Source organism: Sminthopsis crassicaudata, chromosome 2 (assembly GCF_048593235.1).
Source record: "Sminthopsis crassicaudata isolate SCR6 chromosome 2, ASM4859323v1, whole genome shotgun sequence".
In the NCBI taxonomy this organism is placed as follows: domain Eukaryota; kingdom Metazoa; phylum Chordata; class Mammalia; order Dasyuromorphia; family Dasyuridae; genus Sminthopsis; species Sminthopsis crassicaudata.
The window spans coordinates 306,625,256-306,650,611 of record NC_133618.1 but is presented as its reverse complement, the minus strand read 5'-3'; the positions used below and the strand labels follow the sequence as shown (position 1 = coordinate 306,650,611).

The window sequence follows — 25,356 nt, the reverse complement described above, 5'->3', positions numbered from 1 at the left end:
TTTGAGTTGTAATCCTCTTATTTGTACCACACTTTAACTTGCATTATATTATCTTTGTGCATATCTTAATATTCCTACAGATTAAAAACTCTTTGAGAGAAGGGATTATGCCTTATATTTGTTCCTCTTAGGGCCACTCAAGAGTATAAAGTGGGTGTTTAATAAATATCCTTTAATGATACTGTCCAGTCAAGTCAAGAAGAATTCAAGGGTTCACTATATATCAAGCAATGTGCTAAGTATTGGGGATACAAATACCTTAAAAAAAAGAAAGACTCTGGTTTGTAGTTCCCAAGGCCTGCCCTCAAGGAACATGCTTTCTAATAGGGGAAATACACTTAAAAGGGTGATTAAAAAGTGGGGCTGGAGAAGAAGATACATGTTAGTAGGCATCATAATACAGTCCAGAGTCAAAAACAAAGGAATAAAGTACGCTGAGCTAGGCCCTTCAAAAATGGAAGTTCAGGAAGAAATCACTCATAAGAAACGAGAGTCACAAGGTCTGAGGAATATTTCAGAATGAGAAATTCTTATGCAACTGAAAGGAGCTTCCAGAATAAGAAGGTAGCTGAGTCATGGTAGTAAGTAAATACAATGATAATCACAGCAATTTTCAAAATCAAAACCCCAAACTTATTTCCCATCTTTCCTTTAAGAATATTGTGCCTGTTTAAGAATTTTTAAATGATTTTTAAAAATAGATGTTCTTCTGAAGTTAGTAGAAATATTTGCCCCTCATCCCTACCAGTAAAAATAATGGCTTCATATAGTTAACTCAAATTACTACCAACTCTCTTGTTTTCATCATAATTGCTAGAAAGAATTAGTGCTAAATTCTAAAAGCTGTGAAATAAGGAAAACCAGAATTAAACATTTAATCAGGCATGATGCTGAAAGTCAGCGACCATCACCTTAATGACTATACATTATGAAGTAGTGTTTTTAATATTTTGATAAGTATATTTAAATATAATTGATTTCCTTTGCAATCCTACAGATTTTTTTATTACACACATTTTAAAACATCATTTTGAGAAAAGATCCACAGATTTCATCAGATGTTCAAAGAAGTTCATGACACAATAAAGACTAAGATTAAAGGAGGAAATTTCTTTTATTAATTCAAATTATTGGTAGAGAGTAATTTGGTGAATTGAGAGGTTAATATAGGTGCCAAGGGTCTCTACAGTCAGACACTTGAACCCAGTCTACCATGTTTTCAAAGTTAACTCTAACCTTTAGTCCACAACACCTTTGTAGAAAGTTATATATTCGAATTTGTTATTTCCTTACTATGTAGTTAAATATCTGAAATCCCCACCACTATAAATGTTTTAATTTTTAGTTTGCAATTTAATTTTTACTTGTAAAAGGAGGATCCCAAGGGAATGATATTTTAGCATTTGACTCTTATCAGGACACCACAGGAAACTCGCTAAGACTATAATTTTGTAGATCTGAATTGATATACAAAGGAAATTATAGGCTCAGAGATCCTAGAGAAGGAAGGGAAATAAAGTGAGATTAAACAATTTGTCCAATGATACACAGGAAGTACTGGAGAAAGAATTTGAAACCAGGTCCTTTGATTTTCCAAATATATCCCAATGTTATCACATATTTAAGACCATACTCTACCTCCACCCCCACCAAATACCAATCTTTTATGATATCTGAGAATTGCTTGTCTGAAGGTAGATTTGCAGCAAGTTAGTATAGTGGGCCACTGGGAAAGGGAGATGAGAAAGAAGTAATACAGAATGGGAAATAAATCTATCCTATTACACAATTTTCCCCGGGACCTACTCTAAAAATAGATATGTATTCATGAACAGGGTGACCCAAAAGTCTTAGAGCGAAAACTGCAGAAAAATTAGTCCTCTCCACTATCCTTTAGCCATAATTACCAACAAAAACATTTTTATAGTCTATTTGCTCATGGCATGGTACCAAACACTGTCAACATGTAATATTTCCTTACAATCTATTCTTAGGGCAACAACTGCAGTAAAGCTTTTGAGTCACCCTGTATATGTATATGTGTATATATATATGTATATGTATACACACAGTACACATGTGTATACATACACATTTATAAGAAAGTAATTAGGCTCTTAAATCAGTATTAACCAGTTTACCAGTTAAACTATTTAAGTTAGCAACTACAAACCAGAGCCTCAATTTTAGGGATATAGATTTTTAATAATCTAGAATAGGTTATAGGGAAATACCACATGCTGATGAACAGACAGGCCTTTAAAATGATGTTTTTTTGATGGTAATGATGCTGAAAGGGTTGAAAGGGAGAGCCATATCACTTATTAGGCATTTTTCATTTTCATTTATAACTTTATAATTTTCATTTTTGAAAGAATTTTTAATTTTGCCTTTTATTTTAATAAAACATTTTGAATTTGGTGAAAAATTACAGCCTGTAGAAGAAAAGGCTTAGGAATCTTGTGTAATAACTCTTTCCATCTTATTTATTAAAAATATGATGAATAAGCAGAAAGAAAATAAAGGTACAAAATGGAAAAAGCATCCTTTCTAAAAGGTTTTTTTTTTTTTTTAAAAAGAATTCTGGATTACACATGTTCTCTTAACAGGACTTCAAAGTCTCACAAACGCCCACATCTAGCCACATAATTCAACACTGCAGCTGCCCTAGTTCAAGCACTCATCACCTCCTCCTTGGACTAGTGCTATAGCCTCCTAATTGCTTTCTCTGCTTCCAGCTTCTGCCCTCTCCAATTCCTCCTCCAAACAGTGCCAAAATAGCCTTTCTAAAACACAGTTTTGCCCAGGTCACTCCCCTGGTCAAGAACATTCAGGATAATATACAAATGCCTCAACATGATATTTAAAGACCATTATAATTTGGCTCTAGCCTAAGGTTCCAGAATTATTTCATATTATCTTCATTTTCGTTCCTCACATTCCAACCAAACTGGACTATTAGTTGCTCCCTAAACTTGACATTCTATCTCTGCCTTTGCATAGGCTGGTCCACTTTGCACTTACTCACTCTTCAATTCTACCACTTAAGAATTCCTGATTTTTATCAGGACTCAATTCACACCGTTATTTCCTCCAGGAAAGCTTTCCCTATCCTCCTAGTAGTTAGTTCATTCTACTTCCTCAAATTACCATTTATATGTTGCATATTCCTTGGTGGTGGAATGTAAAGTTTTGGGGGTAAGGGCTCTTTTTCATTTTCTCTGCTTTGTAGATCTAATACCTTTCATTGCACCTTATGCTTAACAAATGCTTGTAGAAAAGAATTATATGGTTTCCACTCTCTTTTTTCAGTTAGCAATATATTGTACTACATGAACCAATAAATTCCTAATATCTCTATCATAATTCTAAATATGACTAGATAGTTTGAAGAAATTATAAAAAGAAAGAAATTCTCTTCCTCTGCAAGAAAGCTTTAATTAAAATTTCAGTGGATATTTAACAGTTAACTTAATTTTAACTATATCATAAATGAAAAAAGGCTCAAGAAAAAGTTAAATAACAATATTCTTAGTTTATGAAATGATGTTCTATGACTTGTAATAAAGAGATACTCTTCTTTCTAAGACAAACTAGATAAGAGAAAACTGATTTAATTTGTAGTGAGAGGAAAGAAGTTTGGGTTATACATTAATAGAAATTTCTGACATGATTTTCTACATAGAGAATCCTAGATATTCAGAAAAAAAAACAAACTAGAAGAGACAGAAAAATTCCATTCAAAATAACAATAGTATGAATATATTTAATTGAGAGTTCTTACTTACTAAAACAAATATAGGAGTTATATGGTATGAATTCAACTAGACGATTTTTTTCAGGAATAGACAGGTCTAAAAATGAAGAACTATTAATTACTTATATTGGGCGATGCCGATATATGTAAAAAAGAAAATGTGATCTAAACATTCTTTACCATTTCAATCAAACTGCAAAGCACAACTTTATAGAACCGGGGGAGTCGGGGGAAACAACACAATTCATCTATAAGAACAAACATTTATGAATCTCAAGGGAAATTTTATTTTTTTTATTATAGCTTTTTATTTACAAGATATATGCATGGGTAATTTTTCAGCATTGACCCTTGCAAAACCTTCTGTTCCAACTTTTCCCCTCCTTCCCCCATCCCCTCCCCCAGATGGCAGGTAGACCAATACATGTTAAATATGTTAAAGTATATATTAAATACAATATATGTATATATGTCCATACAATTATTTTGCTGCACAAGAAGAATCAGACTTTGAAATAACGTAAAATTAAAAATGCAGGCAGACAAAAATAGAGGGATTGGAAATGCTATGTAGTGGTTCACAATCATTTCCCAGACTTCTTTTGCTGAGTGTAGCTGATTCTATTCATTATTGAACAAATGAAACTTATTTGCTTCATCTCATTGTTGAAGAGGGCCACATCCATCAGAATTGATCATTATATAGTATTGTTGTTGAAGTATATAAGCTTTTTTGGTCCTGCTCATTTCACTTAGCATCAGTCCATGTAAGTTTCTCCAGGCCTTTCTGAAATCATCCTGATGATCGTTTCTTACAGCACAATAATATTCCATAACATTCATATACCACAATTTATTCAGCCATTCTCCAATTGATGAGCATCCACTCCATTTCCAGTTTCTGACCACTACAAAGAGGGCTGCCACAAACATTCCTGTCCCTTTCCCTTTCTTTAAAATCTCTTTGGGATATAAGCCCAATAGCAGCAATGCTGGATCAAAGGGTATGCACAGTTTGATAACTTTTTGAGCATAGCTCCAAATTGTTCTCTAGAATGGCTGGATGTATTCACAATTCTACCAACAATGTATCAGTGTCCCTGTTTTCCCATATCCCCTCCAACATTCACCATTATCTTTTCCTGTCATCCTAGCCAATCTGAAAGGTGTGTAGTGGTATCTTCAATCTACAAAACAAGTCTGCATAATGACTGCTACATTGAAGGGAAACATCTGTAAAAGATTTAAGAACTATGATTAATGTAATGACTCAAGAGGACTGAGGAGGAAGCATGATCCTTGCTTCCTGATAGAGAGGTAATGTGAATGTGAATCTCTTCAGATAAAGATTTTACATCTTCAGACACAACTAATATGTGAATTAATTTTTATGAATATACTTATTCCTTAAAAGATATATATACATATGTAAATAAAATATTTATGTGTTTGTATGTATGTATGTATGTATATTCCAGGAAATGGAGGAAAAACCCACAGAAAGACCAATGATAAAGAAACAGATGTAAATTCTTCAATCTGGTCCGTAATGCATAAAATGATAGCCTGAGGTTGGCAGAGATTGGTAGAGGGAACATATTAATGAAGTGAGCACAAATTCTGACCAATGGATCTGAAGGCAATTCAACACTTTTGATCATGAGGGAAAATATCAAGACCAAATAGATCCCATTCAATTTATTGAAAAGTACTAGAGGGGAAGATTAGAATATAAAATCCCAATGCAAGAACTGAAGATGAAAAGATGAGTAAACAAAAGATAACACCAAACACAATGAATTAAGAGAAGCCTAAGTAGAAAACCCAGAATCTCTCCATCATATCTATAAAGAGACTCTCTGAGGCAGTAAAATGGTTTGGTCAAAAAACAAGAGTGGTGAGAAGAAATGAAGCAAAGGATTTTTTTTAAAAATGAAATTATAAATGAAAAGAATTTGGATGGAAAAAATTGAAGAGAATACATAGTGTAAAAGAAAAAGTGAGAGACTTTACCTAATAAAAGTACTCTTTACAAGTCAGAATAGAGAAATAAAAACTCAGTAATATCAGGAGGCAATAAAAAAGATTGGATAACAAACTCCAAAATATTAAAACATGGAAGTAAAGTAAATATATCTAGCAAAATGATCTTAAAAACAGGTTGGTGAAAGATAATTTAAGAACCATTATATTCTCTGAAAACCATTACTAAACAAAAATAAAAAACTTGGATACTAAATTCAATGAAATCACAGAAAAAAAAAAAACTCTCTTCAAATGTATTAGAACCAGAGGGCAAATAAAAATAGAGAATCCCCTGATCATATCCTGCAAGAACCCCAAAGTGAAAGTGATCAGATGTGTCATAGGCAAAAGCAGAAATACTTCAAGTAGGTAGAAAGAGTTCAAGTAGCAAAGAATCATAATCATGATCATATGATTATAATTACATTTAATTATAGCAGAAATTTTAGAATTCATTAAAAAATCTTGGAATAAGTCAGAAATGAGAACTGACACCGTATTCATTGCTTTAGAGGACTCTCAGATGTGGAAGCTCTTTACCAGCACAGATTAGCATTGAGAAGATATATTACTTGCCATGGGCTACCTACCATAGCCAGTTTGGATAAGAAGTATTCCTCAATTGGATTTAATAAAGGTAAACTGTGGTAGTAAATTCCTAGTTTTATCAATTAATTGGCAAAGTATGAAGCTGTTATAAAGTAGGTCAAATAACAACTTTTAGGCCAAAGACATGGAGAAGGAGGTTCCTTTTTAATAAGCATAGGAATAAAGAACAGAACTGGTAGGGAAAACAATGCAAATGGTTACAGAACTACTAACATTATGACAATGGAGACTACAGGACTAGTTACATCAAGAAAAGCAGGATACTTAAGCAGGGATCAGAAACCACCCCTCTCTGTCACTAAAGAATGCTTGATTGACAAGCCATTCTCCAATTGATAAATGGTCAAAGGATATGAATTTTCAGACAATTTTCAGATGATGAAATTAAAACTATTTCCACTCATATGAAAGAGTGTTCCAAATCACTATTGATCAGAGAAATGCAAATTAAGACAACTCTGAGATACCACTACACACCTGTCAGATTGGCTAAGATGACAGGAACAAATAATGATGAATGTTGGAGGGGCTGTGGGAAAATTGGGACACTGATGCATTGTTGGTGGAGTTGTGAAAGAATCCAACCATTCTGGAGAGCAATCTGGAATTATGCCCAAAAAGTTATCAAAATGTGCATACCCTTTGACCCAGCCATACTACTACTGGGCTTATATCCCAAGGAAATACTAAAGAAGGGAAAGGGACCTGTATGTGCCAAAATGTTTGTGGCAGTCCTTTTCATAGTGGCTAGAAGCTGGAAGATGAATGGATGTCCATCAACTGGAGAATGGTTGGGTAAATTATGGTATATGAATGTTATGGAATATTATTGTTCTGTAAGAAATGACCAACAGGAGAAATACAGAGAGGCTTGGAGAGACTTACATCAACTGATGATGAGTGAAACGAGCAGAACCAGAAGATCATTATACACTTCAACAATGATACTGTACGAGGATGTATGCTGATGGAAGTGGATATCTTCAACATGGAGAAGAGCTAATCCAATTCCAATTGATTAATGATGGACAGAATCAGCTACATCCAGAAAAGGAACACTGGGAAATGAGTGTAAACTGTTATTTTTACCTTCTGAATCCAATTCTTCCTGTGCAACAAGAAATTTGGTTCTACACACATATATTGTATCTAGAATATATTGTAATATATTTAACATGTATAAGACTGCCTGCCATCTGGGGGAGGGGTTTGGGGGAGGAAGGGAAAAAATCTGAACAGAAGTAAGTGCAAGGGATAATGTTATAAAAAATTACCCATGCATATGTACTGTCAAAAAAAAGTTATAATTATAAAATAAAATAAAAATTAAATTAAAAAAAAAGAATGCTTGATTGATTTATAGGACCCATCTGCATCCTGAAGCCATTGCTAGTGGATCATAGATAGTAGACTCCCTGGCTCCTAGGAGGGAGATGGGCAAGGCTGGACAATATATCTTATAGAAATAGACTAGGTCATTTTTTTTTTTTTACGACTTGAAAGATAAACAGATGTCTTACAATTCTCCTACAAGTTAGAAGCATGGCAGATAACAGTTTTTCTTTTTAATAACAGTTTTAAACAAACTCAGAGGGGAAGGTTGAATTATCAAATAACTTATACACCAAGAAATATGGGTTAAGCAATCATAGAAGTATAGCAGTAATACAGAACATGATCAGTTACAGATAGAATTGATTATAAAAGGATGCAGAATCAACTTAAATTTCCTAAGGTAAGATGTGAACCTAAGTATCTCAGCAAGGCTGCCTCTTCAAAAGGCAAAAAAAGATGAAGGCTTAGAGTCAAGAATAACAAACTGGATATAATCATATAAAAGGAAAATCTACCTTTAACAGACTACAGTAAATGCAAATATTCTTGAAGAAAAGTGGAAGAGAAACTCTGAAATGCAAACACAGAAGACAAGAGAAACCTTGAAAGGCAATAATTGGAAGAAACTGATTTTTAAAGAAATGCTTACTAGAGAAAAGACAAAGTTTTTTTCAGAAGACTAATATTTTTGAGGGAATCAAATATAGGGCTTGGGTTTTGCTGGCTTTAAAAGATAAAAAGGGAAGGAAGGAAAATACAGAAAGTAGAGAGAAGAATTTACTAAAATAGGGCACAGGGCAGTGTATAAAAACATGCAAAAAGGGGTATTGGGAGTGAGCATCTCATAAACTAACTTTTTTTCTAAATTAGATTAAAGAAGGACTAAATACAAACAAATACACAAAGGGCTTGGTGTAGGAAAGTAATAAATTCAAGAAGGAAACAGATAAGGACAGAGAAGGAAAGAAGGGAATATAACAAGGGGATTAGAGTCAGGGAGGGAACAGCATAAATAAAACAAAATTCAGCTTCCTTGGAAAAGAAAGGGAGAAAATAAAATGCAAGAAAAAAGTATAAAAGTAAGAGTATAAAAGTCAGTGGTTTGGGATTTGTAAAGAAAAGAGAGATACACAGAAAACTAATACAATTGTAGAAGAGAAGTAGCACAATATAAATGTCTCAAAGCCAGACTTTTCAAGTCCTATTTTTGATACATGCTTGCTCTCTCTGACACAGTTAGGCAACTTTGTGATTCAAGTTGCAGAAAACGAGCTGATCTGCATTGGTGCATAACCTTTGACTTAGTGATAATGCTACTAGGCATATATCACAAAAAGACCAAAAACAAAGGAAAGACCCATGTACTGTTCTGGTTAGCTTTCTGGAGGTCTCAGGACTAGACTTGGTCTCAGCAGAATAATCACTAGGGGTAAAGTCCAAAGTCATCTTTATTATCTCCTTCACAGTCTGTCTCCTTCGCCTGGGACCAGGCTAACTTTCTGGAGGCCCTCTTGAATGGGTCTTGGTTTCAGTGGAGGAATGCAGGAGGCAGGAGAGCCATCAGAGACTGCTCAAAGATGGAATCTCTGTGGTTGACTTGTCCTCAGTTTAAATACTCTATTACAGTTACATCAATTGTAGAACTATTACATCACCTTGCTAACTACTAAGTATATATAAAACTAGGTAACCATTGTTTTATCAGTTCCATTGAGTTAACACCTTGTTTTAGGATTAAATCAATCATACTGAGCCTTAAGTGTATTTCTCCAGAGTTCCTGCCCTTTCCAGATCCATATAAATAGAAATTGTTGTGATAGTTGTTTGGTCTTTCTGTAAAGTCTGACCCTATGGACCAATGACCAATAACCAATACTGACCATGAGGTTTTCTTAGCAAAGATATCTTTGTCATTACTTTCTCTAATGGATTAAAGAAGTTACCTAGTGAGTGAGGTCAGATTTGACCTCAGATCGTCCTGACTTCAGGCCCACTGTTTTAGTCCCCTGATCCACTGATCATGATGAAAAGGGTGAATCAAAAAACTAGAGCAACTTTTGCTTGAACTGATTCAGAGGCAACTGAACAGAAGCAGGGGAATAAATTATACAGTGAAGAAAACATTGAAAAGGAAAAAAAATAAAGGGCTTAAAAATTATGATCAGTGCTGTGACTAACCATGATTTGAAAGAGATTATGTCAGATCACATTATCCACTATCAAATGTAGAGGTGATAAACATTTTCAGATAATCAATACACTGATTTTTATGTGTGTCAATGCTAATTTATCATGAAAGGACTTTTTTTTTTTTTTTGAGAAGAGATGAGAGTATTAATAGAGGGGGGAAATTTTTTTAAAAACAAGAAAACTATTAAATATGAATAGAACAGAAGGAAAGCACATAATCTGAGCAATATTAAGATTACAATATTAAATCTGTCCTCTTTGCTCCCCATTGTGGGGATTAAAATTATCCCATTTACAATAAGAGACTGAGGATCCATAGTCCCCTCTAATAAAGTGGACCTCAGATATTCCTCATGATCTGAGATGCCACCTCCCCTTAGGACTATGCTTTTATAGGATTACAGTTATGTAAATATAACATTGATTTCATTCCTTAACATAAAATAAATAGGCCAAAATAGGAATTCAGCAGGATCACAAGTTAGGTGAAACTTGTCAGTGACCTTAATGATCAATGGTCATAAGATGGTCACTTGCTCCTATGGACAAGTGATTGGTCCAGAGGTACAAAAATATTTTGGGGAACTTTCCATGAAGTTGCCATCTCTGCCACACTGGGCTTGACCACAATGACAAGGCAAAACAAGGGTGAAGGCCTTTAGTTAATTTCCTATAGTTATTAAGCAAATGAACTCAGAATCTGCAGCTCCCAGCACTGGGGCAATCTATACAAAACTTTGATATGATTCTGTCAAATTGATTAATACTGATTGGAATAGAGCAGGGATGCAAATGAATTGTTTCTCTCACCAGTGAGTGATATATTAAAACAAAGCATTTTGAAAAAGAATTATAAATTTTAAAAATAACATATCCAAAAAAAAAAAATCCAACAAAACATATGATTTTATATACAAAGTATCACATCCATGTACTCTGATTTCTACAACACTCAATTCATCATATTGTTTTTTGGTTATTGTTCTTTCTATACACACTCTTCTATGAACTTTGTATATTATTTTCTTGGACATGTTTAATTCCATTTGCAGCAATTCATTGAAGTCTTATATAATTCTTAATATAAAAACCTTTTTGTAGCATAGTAATAGCCCATTATATTCACATGACACATTTTATTTTGTCTTTCTGCAGGCAGTAGAATCTTATTTCTAGATTTTTGCTACCATAAGAAGTGCTACTAAAAATATTTTGATCATCTTTTTGTCAAAGACCTCCTTGGAATCATGCTTAGTGTTGCAATCTTGAAGACAAAGATTATGAGCATTTTAGTTGCTTGCTTTGCAAAATTATGTCTTACCCCTACCTAAGACACAAATGAGCCTTCTTGTCATTGGCTACAACTGAACATTTTGAAATCAATCTAATTAATAAAGAGAAATGTTTTAAAATATCCTAAGCAATAAACATTAACTTTTTAAAGAAACTTTTAGATCTGGGCACATAGAAGATTTTAATACATGCTTCTATAATAAGAAAATACACAAGAATACTGAGTCCAGAAATGTGTTGCTTCTTATTTTGGAGAAGAAAAAAATTAATCACATTTCTATATTTTTCTATGTTTTAATAGAAAAAGAATTCAGTTAGTCAACTTGAATATTTTTAAGCAGAAGGATACTCTATTTTCAGGATTTCTATTTTCAAGTTTTATTTTGCAATAAATTTTGGTTTAAAATTAAGTTGCAAATTTCAGGTAAAAAGGGTAACAAAATTTAATGATTACTAAAACTTCAAGTGAAATGCATTTTATTATGTTTAGTTCCTTGTTCTCCTGAGGACTCTTGATGTAGTAATAAATTGAGGTGTGAAAATCTAATTGGTTGAGACCCTGCTTGACACTGCTATAGATTGCTGAGGTTCTTTCACTTACTGGAGATCTTATACCAAATTTAAGGCTTGGTAAGCTTCTTTATCTTTCTAGAATGGAAATTTTAATAAAACACTATGTTATTTAGCCTTGATAGCTGACATTCTGTTATGCCCTTATTCTCCCACCTTCTCCAAAAAGCCATTCTTCTCTATTTTGTTTTCCTGAATCAAGCAACCATGTGGATCTGGAAACACAATCTTGCTATATTCATTCTCCTCCTCTTCACAAAATTGCTCTAGATGCCCAAGACTTGTGTGACCATAATCAAAGAAAAATCTGCACCAGTGTAGTAGGGAATATTTGTGACTCACTTTAGAGAATCTGCTACTACTTGAATGAAACCTTAAAGAAAGTTTTCACTTTTGGCATTACAAACTACTCAGTGTAGGGGGTTCTAAAAAGACTCAGTAAATAAGAATGTTTGAGGGAGTTCCTGAACTTTCTATTTAAGTTCAAATTCCTTTGGATCTAAAACTAAAACAGGATTCCATTCCTCTCATGTCTTCATTTAGAGCAGGGCTTTTTCAACTTTTTTCCACTAATAACCTCTTTTCACCTTTTTTTTTTTTTTTTTTTTTTTTTAATACTGAGGCAATTGGGGTTACGTGATTTGCCCAGGGTAACATAGCTAGGAAGTATTAAATCTCTGAAATCAAAATTGAACTCAGATCCTCCTCACTTCAGGGCTGGTGCTCTATCCACTGCACCACCTAGCTGCCCCCAACCTGAAAAATTTTTATGTGGCTCTGACTATATATGTAAGATAGGTATACAAATGGAACATTTATTGATAACAAATCATAATTTTGTGACCTCCACATTTAGTTATATTATCCCATATTAGGTTGCAACCCACAGTTTAAGAAGCTTTGATTTAGAGTGGGTCTAACCTTGATATCAATTCATTGTCCCTGGAATTCCCAGAATCTGGTGAGTCTTCAGAATACTGGTTAGGGGTACTCAATAGCTTGACAATCCTGAGTCCTTAAAAACCAAAAAACAATGGTTTTGCAATTGCTTTGGGGCTATTCTCAGCTTATGGTAGTTGCCTATATAGCAGGAAATTCAGTCCCATTGCAGTAGCAGAATTATTCAGTTGAACAATGTTAGTCCAATTCATTTACCCACATCATTGATTCTCCCTAGTGATTTCTCTTGCTTAGGTTTATGTAAATCTGGTCTGGATTTCCTTTTTGCAAACTGCTCTCTATTAACTCTACATTAAGATCTGAACTACTAGCCAAAAAATCACAACAGCCTATAATTCTGGTGCCTTTCCAATTATACCCTTTTCCCTACAGGGAATGGGCTTCCCCCCCCCCCCTTCATATACTTCACTCCATTTATACTGGCTGCCACCTTGTTTGGAATGATTCCCTCCTCAGGTCCATCTTTCAGAGCTCCTATTTGAACCTTCAAGACAAGCACAATTTTCTATATGAAGTCTTTCCTGATTTCCGCAGCTGCTATGCTCCTTCCTCCAAAATCACTGTTTTGTTTGTTTGTTTGTTTTGTATGTAACTATATTTATACTGTAGTCTCCTCCAAGAAAATGTATTCCCTCTTTGAGTGCAATGATTATTTCACTTATCTACTACTAAGTCCATTTCCGATCACAGAATAGACCCTTAATAAATGCCTATGGATTTATTAGATTAACCCCACCATCATGGGACTTAAATCAAATAAAGTATAAATGAGCTCTCTCCCCCACACACATTTCTAATGTATATAACAATAATAAATCTAAATAATTTAACTAAGAAAATCTTGCAAATGTGAGACTTAACTTTCTTTAAAGACAAAAATCTTTAAAAAGGAAATATATATTTATATCAATCAGCAAATCAAGAAAAAAAAAGTACTTCAAGGAGAATCTAGCTTCTGGAATGATTTTTAAAACCACTAGGATATCTTAAAATATGACCTTTACTTTGCTCTGTTATAAAGTATTCTTTATCCATTTCTAATGAAAATAGTAGCAAAATTAAAATGAAGAGGAAAAAAAATGCAGAAGCAACCATATAGCATTTAAATTATGGGTCCCAACCTGAAATGTTTTCCTGTTCCTTGCGACTACAAAGCAAGAAGACTGGTTTCTTTTCATGTTGTGCCTTGTGAAATCAATCCGTTTCATTGCTTAAGAATCATGCCTCACACATACTCACTCCTTTATCATGCTGGATGTAGTAGTTGCCCAAAGAAAAATATTCCTTTCAGCAAAATGTTGCTGAAAAGCCAAATTTAGGTTTTTTATTAAAATGGAAACCCTCAGGACTCGGATGTGGCCTTTTTTACCGGTCAAATTTTCAGAATGGAGTAGCAAATGATTTAGGCCAAAGCTAGCAAAAGGGACTAGTCCAAAAGGAAAATGAGCAAGGGAAAAATGTGTTCATAACCATAAAGTCATATTCCTACTTCAAACAACTCTCGAATAGACAGCCATATTGGCATAAAAGAAAGGACAAACTTTTTTGTCGAAAAAATTGAATGTGTTTTGCAGACACCCTGTATTTAATGACTGTCAGCAATGAGCATATTGATGTTTTTCACCACTTAAATATGATGATGGACTTTCTGGCTGGTTTTTCCATGTATGTTCTTTGCAAAGCAACTTGGGGGAAAATAGAGAGATGGGGGAAAAGAAGACTCTACTTACTAAACAAAATTTATTTTAAAAACAACATATTCTGTGTAGAACAAAAATATTCAGATGGTTTATTTGCATTTGTAATAAATTTAGGCAAAATGAATCACCTTTCATACCTACATGCTTGGTTTGATCTAAAGTAGGTTAAAGTGGGGATTTGCTGGTTTTCACATATCTCAAATTCTTATTCAAATGAAATTCTGATGCCACACCACACATTTATAATGAAAGGCAGTAAGATTCCAAGAAGAATAGACACACATTATAACTACAAATGACTGTCACAAAAAGGAGCATATGATACTAGGCTCCAATGAAGAATTCTTATAATTATAGGCAGCACTATAAAATCATTCTGTCGTGTGTTGTTTGCCTCTATTCTTTATGAAGCCTCTAGAGACTGATAAACTTTTTTTTTCATTATTTGTTCCTTTTCAGGTTTTCAAGTGTTGACTGGAGATTAGTTTTTAACTAGTAAATTCACTTAACAGTCTTTTCCTTTACTATGAAATTTCATTTTAAATACCAGTTATGTTTAAAGGAGTAATTTCAAAGAAAACACACACACAACACACACACACACACACACACACACACAGGGATGTATGTGTGTGTGTGTGTGTGTGTGTGTGTGTGTGTGTGTTTAAGTCATGACACAAAAATGGTGATGATGGTGGTGAGGCATCTTCTTGACATAAATATTGTCAGAGAAGTATAAAAAGATTTGATTTTTTTTTAACAGACAAACATTGCTCTAATTCACAGACAGTATATTCTGGGAGAAGAAAATGATGAAAAAATTTCATTAAATAGAAATCTTTTCTTTTGGATTAAACAGTAGGCTTGAAGGATCTTAACGCAAGAATGACTCTAAAAAGGAAGTCTATTATCAATTATGATTAAAAGAAAAATAACAATGGGTGAATGAAGTCATCTTTAGTATAGATGAATAGAAGTTTGCCAACATTGTAAATTACAATAAAGTATTTAGCTAAGGCTTTTGGGATAACCTAATCTATACTAAACACTTCAGCAGGGCAGTTTTATGATTTTGTGTATACAGATGAGAAAGCAAATATAGCAAAATTAATCCACTCATTGAAGATTATCCTGTGAGTCAGGAGGAATACAGAGAGGCTTGGAGAGACTTACATCAAGTGATGCTGAGTGAAACAAGCAGAACTAGGAGATCATTATACACTTCAACAATGATACTGTATGAGAATGTATTCTGATGGAAGTGGATATCTTCAAACTAGAGAAGAGCTAATCCAATTCCAATTGATCAATGACGGACAAAATCAGCTACATCCAGAAAAGGAATACTGGGAAATGAGTGTAAACTGTGAGCATTTTTTTTGTTTGTTTGTTTTTCTTCCTAGATTACTTTTACCTTCCGAATACAATTCTTCCTTTGCAACAACAACAACAACAACAAAATTCGGTTCTGCACATATATATTGTACCTAGGATATACTATAAGATGTATGGCAATGCCTGCCATCTAGGGGAGGGGGTGGAGGGAAGGAGGGGAAAAATTCGGGAACAGAAGGGAGTACAAGGGATAATGTTGTAAAAAAAAAAAAATTACCTATGCATATGTACTGTCAAAAAAAATGTTATAATTATAAAAATTAATAAAAAATAAAAAAGATATCCTGTGAGTCAATAGCAAAGACAGTACTAAAATCTCAAAGTTCTTAACCCATAATCTATAATTCTATACTTTTTAAAAACTTGTTTTTTCAATGAAAAAAAAAATCTACTTTTTCTCTCATTCACTCTTTCTACTCCATTGAAAAAGGAAAAATTAACAAAAATTTTTGTAACAAAAAATGCAGTCAAGCATATTTATTATACTGTTTTCTAAAATGTATACCTCTGTCCAATTTATGAGATTATTCAATACACTATTTGAAATTACTAATTTTTATCATTACTAGTCATTTATATCTAAACACAGATGACATAACTCAAGACCCCATGAATCATCTTATCTCTAAGATTTGGGTTTGCAAAATAGGTGATTAACTACATTGAAAAAAAGCAATCTCCCCATCCTTTCCTTTACCAGTGAAAGTAGGAGATGGTAGAGGATAGAAAGACCTGACACATTAGGTTTCTGGGATCATGAAGAGTTGTACACAATTGAACAACTAGATAAAACAAAATACCAATGAAAATACAAGTTTGGTCCAAAGTAACAACAAACCTTTCCATGAAAAACCTAAAGACTAGAAGACTTCTATTTTTTAAATCTGTCATAATGATAAGCTATATAACCATCTTGGGGGAGGAGAAGGAATTAGGATTCTTAATACCTTTAAAGCTGTTAGGTTCTTTAATACTTGACAATTTCTTAAAGAGAGTAACATCAAGTGCCTGCATGTAAGGCTGCTAGTTTGTTAGACAACATCCTAAATTCTACACCTTTATGAATGCCCATGGATTATTTGTTCAATGTACTAAGGCTCTATGACACTAAGTCGGAATTTGTTCCACTTAATGGACATTGCAAAACAAATTGCAAGCAAGGGTGCTCAACATCTGAGCTGTAGTATATAGGCTATTAAATTAGATGAGATACCTAGATTCAACTTGGCTTCTATTCTAAGAATATAAGTATTTGAAAAGGTAAGTGAGGGCTAGCTTTAAACCATCCAAAATACTCCTCAAACATTGAAAACTTTTTATGTTACACATTGGTGATATAAATAAGTCTGTGTTATTTATTCATAACAATATAAATTTCTCATGTTAATTTCTTAAGAGTGGCAAGAATAAGGTATGTTCTATATTTCTCTAGACACCAGAGTAGAATGCTATGGAGTCCCTGGCTTTCCTTTATCTGATTGAAGATATTTTAAATAATATTTTATGAAAGGGGAAAGATTAAATAGCTATTATTTCTAGTTAAACAAAACTATACTCTTCTGCTTTAGTACACACACATACACACACACATATACACAGAGGACAATCATAACTAAAACAATCATGTGACAAATCTTGGCATTCTTCTCTTAGGCTTTAGCTCCAAAGTCAATCTGATTCTATTCATCTGATCCAGGATTTGTTTCTCAACCACCTCATCAGTCATTGTTCAGCATGAATGGACCATTATTCAACCCTCTTTCCAAATGTACTGGCTGACTTCAGGCAGTTAAGGACTTAAATGACTTTAAGTTCTTGATCCACAGCATGACATTGCTTGGACTGATTTTATCACATGAGGGTACGCTATTATGTTTCCATTTATAAACAGTGGCACTTGAGCTGCCCTTTTGCCAGAGATACCAGAGTAAAATGAAAGAGATTTGAGAGAACTCTAATATCTCCTTTATTCATCTTATCGATCACTTCCATTAGAGTTTTTGATAAGGCTAGTGATTACAGAGGTATAAAGTTCAAATTCAAAAAACAATTGCAAAGATATGACATTTTTGGAAACTTCATAGGATGTGTCATTAAATATACATGTCTCATCATTCTTGGACACTGAAAAGCAGAAAGCATACATAACCCTGTCTCTGGCACAGTAATACAAATAGGCTCCAAGGCTTTATCTCCCATTATTATTCCTGCTTCAGGGGAAAGGGTCTTGAGGGCAAGTTGATCTCACTTTCTAATGTCACCAGTCTCTGTGTTATTAATCAAACCTCTTCAGGAGTCTTCAACATCTGAAGGAAATACAGTTTTGTCAATGTTAAGTGCTGCCTCCAGCAATGCAGATCACAAAATCACAAATGTTAGCATGTAAAGTAGGCCTTTGTGTTGCCATACAGATTGTAGATCAGACTTCCCTCTTCTCTACCCTCCTACTCTCTCCACCTTTATAGACCCCAAATGGCAGGAAACCTAATTTTAATGTGTCCAGCACTTAATTTTCAAAATACTGCCATAGTATAGTGTGTGTAAAAATATTTAATAGCACTAATGAAGGTACATACATAATGGATTTTAAGCATATATTTTCATAAATAATTCAGCAGCAAAAATACTGCAATTCATGGCTTTACCTGTAGATATTCCATTTCTTCATCTTTTTTCTGATTCTTCTCCAGAAGATCTATAACAAATAAGATAAAAACAATCCTTAAACATATTCAAAGAATAAATTACTCCTTGCTGTTGATGCAATTTCATTTATTATGTAAGAAAAGCCAAGCTAGAGGGAAATGAGCAGGTAATGAATGAAAAAATAACATTCATATATGAATTGATGCTAAGTGAGCAGAAACAGGAAAAACACTGTATACAGTAATAGCAACATTGTGTAATGATCAACTATGATAGACTTAGCTCTTCTTAGCAATACAGTGAATCAAGACATTTCCAAAAGACTTGTGATGGAAAATATCATCTGCATTCAGAGAAAGAACTATGGAGGCTAAATGCAGATCAAAGGATAAAACTTCACTTTTTAAAATTTGTTTTTTTGTTTTTCCTTCTGTGGTTTTTCCCTTTTGTTCTGACTTTTCTTTCACAAAATGACTAATATGAAAATGTTTAATATGATTGTACATGTACAGCTCATACTGGATTATTTGCTGTCTTGGGGAGAGAAAAGGAAAGAGAAAGAAGAAGAAAAATTTGGAATTTAAAATCTTTCAAAAATGAATTTTGAAAATGATTTTACATATAATTGGAAAATAATAAAATGGTACTAATGAAAATTTTACAAGAAAAGATCATAGTCATAGGAACCCTGCCAAACTTAAGTCTGTCATTTGGAATTCCTATGTATCTTTAAGACTCAGTTCTTATGCTCAAAAAGTTAACAAACCCTTTGATCCAGCAGTGTTACTATTGGGCTCATATCCCAAAAAGATCATAAAAAAGAGAAAAGGATCCACATGTGCAAAAATGTTTGTGGCAGCCCTCTTTGTAGTAGCCAGAAACTGGAAATTGAATGGATGTCCATCAATTGGAGAATGGCTGAATAAATTGTGGTATATGAATGTTATGGAATATTAATGTTCTGTAAGAAATGACCAGCAGGATGATTTCAAAAAGGCCTGGAGAGACTTACATGAACTGATGCTGAGAGAAATGAGCATTATATACCTCAACAACCATACTGTATGAGGATGTGTTCTGATGGACGAGGCCCTCTTCAACATTGAGATGAACCAAATCAGTTTCAATAGAGCAGTAATGAACTGAACCAGCTACACCCAGCGAAAGAACTCTGGGAGATGACTATGAACCACTACATAGAATGCCCAATCTCTCTAATTTTGTCCGCCTGCATTTTTGATTTCCTTCACAGGCTAATTGTACACTATTTCAAAGACGGATTCTTTTTGTACAGCAAAATAACTGTTTGGACATGTGTATATATATATATATTTGTATGTAACTTATATTTTAACATATTTAACATGTACTGGTCAACCTGTCACTAGGGGGAGGGGGGAGGGAAAAAGGGGAAAAATTGGAACAAAAGGTTTGGCAATTGTCAATGCTGTAAAATTACCCATGCATATATCTGGTAAATAAAAAGCTATAATAATAATAATAAAAAAGACTCAGTTCATATACCATTTCCTATACAGAGTACAGAACTTTCAAGACTTCCAAGCCTGCCAGATCTAGAAGTGGAAGGGATCAGTGATCAACTAGCCCAATCCTTTGACATTATAAATGAGGAGAATGAGGCCTTTTGGCAGTAGAATGACTTGCCCCAAGATCACAAAAGTAAGAAGCAAGCCAGGATTTGAATCTAATTTCTAAATGAATCTAATCCCTAATCTAACTCTAAATTCAGTCTTCTTTCTATTTCTCCATTCCTGTCTCCTGATCCATTTACTTCATTATAAGAGTTTTTTTCTCCCTAATTACCTGGCACTTCTCTGTATATGTTTGGTGTTTACTTGCATATGTATGTATATATGTGTATTTGTATGAAGATATATTTGACTCTAGATACCATGAAATTCACTAGGATTCAGTTATACTTCTTAAATAATACAAATGTTTTATTTATTTAATTCACTGCTTCCAAACTTCCAAGTAGTCCAATATGTCTCTTTTGAAAAAAGAAAATTAGAAACAAACCATTTGCTCATTCAATGCAACTTCACTAGCCAAATTCTATTCCAGAGCCAACTTTTTTTTTTTTAAACTAACTATATTGAAGCTTATGGAATGATGGGTGCAGGCGAAAGTGAATCTATTAATGGAAGAAGAAACACTACCTTAACATCAGAGTCACAATAATTATCACTTCCTACCAAAAGGGTGGGAATCACTGAAGCTACATCAGACCAAGAAGTTGGCAACATCTTATAGAAATCAGTGGTTAAAAAAAGGAAAGCAGTCAACCAAAAAGATGGGTATGGCTATGATGCCTCAGTGCCCCACATTCATTTATGAACTTGCTATAAAGGAAAATCTATTTGGCACAAAGTATTTGCTGCCTACAGCTACACCACCCAGTGCTGTGATCTTATTAGATCTCACAAAATAAAGAGGGTTGGGCTGAGTCAGAACTTGGATGGAAACTGACAAGAAATACCTACAACAGCACACATTAAAATATTAGCATTTACCTTACTCTGCTGATTGATATTCTCACCAAGATGTTACGCCACATGAAAGAAAAATATAACTTGCAAAAATTCAATAAATGTCACAGAAAGATGAATGCAAACATTTTATGGGCACCATACTATGTATAGCAGGAAACAGTATTTCAGTGGGTGGCAAACTTATGTAAAACAATGTTATACTACTCAGCAAAGAACACACCAAAGATGGCTTATTTCATAGAATCAGAGAATTTTAGAGGTGGAAAGCATCTGAGAGATGTCATCTAATTCAGCCTCTATAATACCCCTGACAAGTGCCTCCTATAAATAAAAGGGAAGCTTTGAAGGCAAACCAGAGGTTTGCCCACTAATTCTCCTAGAAGGCAGCTTACATTTTGCCCACTGCCTTTCATTCTGTACTCTGTGGCAAAAAGGAGAGATCTAATACTTTTTTTATATGACAACCCTTCAAAAATCTGAGCAAATGGCCCCAGTGATCCCCAACAAGTACCAGAAATAGCATTTCAGAATGTCTGAAGAGACACAGTTTAGAAGTAGAGATGATCTTCTGAAGCTCTTTGGCTAGAGGAACTTATAAAGGGGTAGCAAGAATGAATGCAAAGAAATACTAGGAGAGATACTTGTTCTCTCTAAACTCATGCATATGTTTCTGTTGAAGTCTCCTGTAAACTGACCTCTATTGATTATAAAATTAAGATAAATGACAACTTTGTGGCACAATCTGTTGTAGAGACCCTTTATTATGGAATGAAGATAACCTTGAGGTTTAGGTGGCTCTAAGAAGATTGCATAACCTCTGTAGAACAAAGCTGTGCCAAAAAAAGTGACTAAACTACTAACTCCCTATATTTTTATGGTAAGGCTTTCATGGTAAGGCTTTGTTATAATAATTCAATAATCTAAGGGAGCTGAATTTAAAATATATTATTCTGTTCAAGCTATAAATGCAACTTTTAGCCACACTTGAATTATCCAATAAAAAATATAAAGACATTCCACTCATTTGAACTCAAAATTACTGTTAATCTTGGGTCACACTAAGATATGATTTTTCTGAGGAGGAAATATGAAAATTTTATATGCCTTCTCAGTCTCCTTCAAATATAATAATCCCTGGAATCTAAAGTTTAAAAGGATGCTTCTAAATTCTGAAAAATCCAGATTACCTTAAGAGACCACCTGCAAGCAGTGAAACACCAACAAGAACAATGGCAAAAAGTTTAAGCTTTTATTTATCAGCGTGTATTTTTTAAATCAGAAGATAAAAGGCAGCTGCAACTAACAGGGAATATTCTCCTTGGAGAAGCAAATAAAGGAGTTGGCAGCATTGATATTATTGTCTGTCCAAATGCAACAAGAAGAATTATAAGGGCTATTTGGTAACTTTACAATGTGGTGCTTAAGATGATATTTGCCAAAAAAACACAAGGAAAATATTGTCATTTTTATATAGCACTATATATGATGAAGAAATTCTATGAAGGACTCAATGAGATACTTCACATTAAATCAAAATATATTTTGATAACAATTCAATGACGCCAATGCAAAAATAGACATAGGTCAAGATGCTGAAAAACACTGAAAAAAGGGTTTAAGAATAAGGAATGAGAGAGGACAAAGATGTATGTAGAACAAGGAATCCTTTATCCTTGTATATCATGCATATTTCTGAAGAGGAAAAATTAGTTTCTGGATGTGGTAAACACTACATTATATACTGGAAAATTAAATATATTATAATGAACAGCAAATGACTCCTTAATAATTGAGAAGTCATTTCTGAATCAGCTGTTTATAATTAGACCACTGACTTATTAGAGCAATGTTCAAAATTAACACTAAGTACTAATTGCTGCCTTTCATCTAATGTTTTAAGGTTTACAAAGCAATTTACATATTTAATCTTCACAACAACTACATAAATTAGGTGATATAATTTATTTCCATTTCACAAATGAGAAAACTAAGGCTGAAAAAGGTAGCTGACTTGCCAGTGGTGAGACTAGAAAAAAATGAAAAAAAAATTTATATATTATGCAGTTACCACACTAAAGTGAAGTATTTAACCACCTTAATGACAAGAAAAGAAAGAAAGAAAGAAAGAAAGAAAGAAAGAAAGAAAGAAAGAAAGAAAGAAAGAAAGAAAGAAAGAAAGAAAGAAAGAAAGAAAGAAAGAAAGAAAGAAAGAAAGAAAGAAAGAAAGAAAGAAAGAAAGAAGGAAGGAAGGAAGGAAGGAAGGAAGGAAGGAAGGAAGGAAGGAAGGAAGGAAGGAAGGAAGGAAGGAAGGAAGGAAGGAAGGAAGGAAGGAAGGAAGGAAGGAAGGAGGGAAGGAAAGAAGGAAGGAAGGAAGGAAGGAAGGAAGGAAGGAAGGAAGGAAGGAAGGAAGGAGGAAGGAAAGAAGGAAGGAAGGAAGGAAGGAAGGAAGGAAGGAAGGAAGGAAGGAAGGAAGGAAGGAAGGAAGGAAGGAAGGAAGGAAGGAAGGAAGGAAGGAAGGGAGGGAGGAAGGAAGGAAGGGAGGGAGGGAGGGAAGGGAGGGAGGGAGGGAAGGAAGGAAGGAGGGAAGGAAGGAGGGAAGGAAGGAGGGAAGGAAGGAAGGAGGGAAGGAAGGAGGGAAGGAAGGAAGGAAGGAAGGAAGGAAGGAGGGAGGGAGGGAGGGAAGGAAGGAGGGAAGGAGGGAAGGAAGGAGGGAGGGAAGGAAGGAGGGAGGGAAGGAGGGAAGGAAGGAGGGAAGGAAGGAAGGAAGGAGGGGAGGAAGGAAGGAGGGAAGGAAGGAGGAAAGGAAGAAAGGAGGGAAGGAGGGGAGGAAGGAAGGAAAAAAGATATAGGAAAGGATGTTGATGCTAATTATAACACTTTTGTAGTTCATGATGAGATCAAAAGAGTCTAAAATTTGCCTCAGTCAATAACACTTGACCTGCTTGCCAAAGGAATGTGACAGCCAAAGGACAACTTTGGTTTGGAATATAAGTTAGTCTATAAAAATTTATGAAAAAGGATTGTAGAAGATTATGAAATTGCACATAAAATAGAAGCTATGAAAGGGGAAGGAAAATAAGCTTAAAGAAAATAATAGAAAATACAACTCACTAAAGAATGAAACTAAAAGAATAATTAGCACACACACACACACAAAAAAAAAAAAAAGATCTGTAGGAATTTTAAAACAAAATTTTCCCCCACCATTAGGGACAGTGGACCTACCACATTTGGACTTAGATTTGTCAGGAAGATGTGCTTATTTAGTAAGTGTAGTAGCATGGAAGAAAGCAGCTAGGTTAGAACATCTAGAATATTTAAGTATATTTAGAAGAGGTCCAAGAGAGAACAGAAGTATTTTTAGGGCACAGAGAAATGAATTATCAGAGACAGGTGCCACAGTGGATAGAGCCCCAGTGGCAGGAAGAGCTGAGTTCAGATGTGGCCTCAGATATCATTATGTTACCCTGAGCAAGTCAGTTAAGTTTCCTCATCTATAAAATTAGAATGATAATAGTTAACTCTCAAGATTGTTGTGAGGAATAAGTGAGATAATAATTGTAGAGCACTTAGCACAGTGTCTAGCACATAGCAAACATTCTATAAACAATTTAGTTATTGTTTTTGTAACTATCATCATCATCATAGTCAAATTTATAAGAACACAGACAAGAATTGAATAGAATGGATAAGCATGGATCAACTGTGGAATATCCATTCTGAAGAGATCACAGATTCACTTAAGGAACTGAAGCTCTTAAAACATAAACCTTTTTCTATCTTTTTCCTTAAGGTCAAATCAAATTCAACTGATGTCCAGATGATTAAAAAGGTGGATAAGTGATAATGGTCAAATTCTAATAAAAAGACATTATTATTCACAACCCCAGATCATCAATGATGGAAAACACGCTAACTATCTTCTGACTGAAAAGTGATGAACTCAGGATATAAGAAGAGAGATGTTTTTCAGATATAGCCAATGTGGGAATTGGTTTTGCTTCACTAAGCATATTTGTTACAAGGTATCTTCTTTTTCTTTCTTTTTTCCCCCAATAAATGGAAGAAGATGGGAGGGAGAAAAAAGATCAGTTTTTCTTCACTGAGAAAAATTTAATTAAAAAATCTGTTACAAGTAACTCTAGACCAGTACCTAAATTCTTTGTTATACTCAAACTTTTTTTTTTTTCCAAAAAGAAAAAAATGCTTGAAATAACAGACCTGCTATCTGGAGCTTAGTGAAATCTTCAAAACAAGTTTTGTTCATTGTAATCATATTTTAAAGAGTTAATTCCATTCATGTTCCAAATAACCTCATTAAAATAATAATCATGACAGGAAAAGATAATGATAAATGTTGAAG

The 25,356-nt window shown here is 34.0% G+C and overlaps 1 protein-coding gene across 10 annotated transcripts in view; it reads right to left on the bottom strand.

The window, feature by feature from the left end:
• CEP128 (centrosomal protein 128) overlaps positions 1-25,356 on the bottom strand; it is a 495,022-nt gene that overhangs the window by 78,395 nt on the left and 391,271 nt on the right. For 9 of the 10 annotated variants that reach the window (XM_074289837.1, XM_074289844.1, XM_074289836.1 and 6 more), the window contains one exon: positions 18,480-18,529. In XM_074289837.1, coding sequence (XP_074145938.1) covers positions 18,480-18,529 — 50 coding nt within the window. Of the gene's footprint in view, positions 1-16,729; positions 18,141-18,479; positions 18,530-25,356 lie in introns of those variants that run through there. The other variant, XM_074289845.1, reaches the window with a different exon arrangement.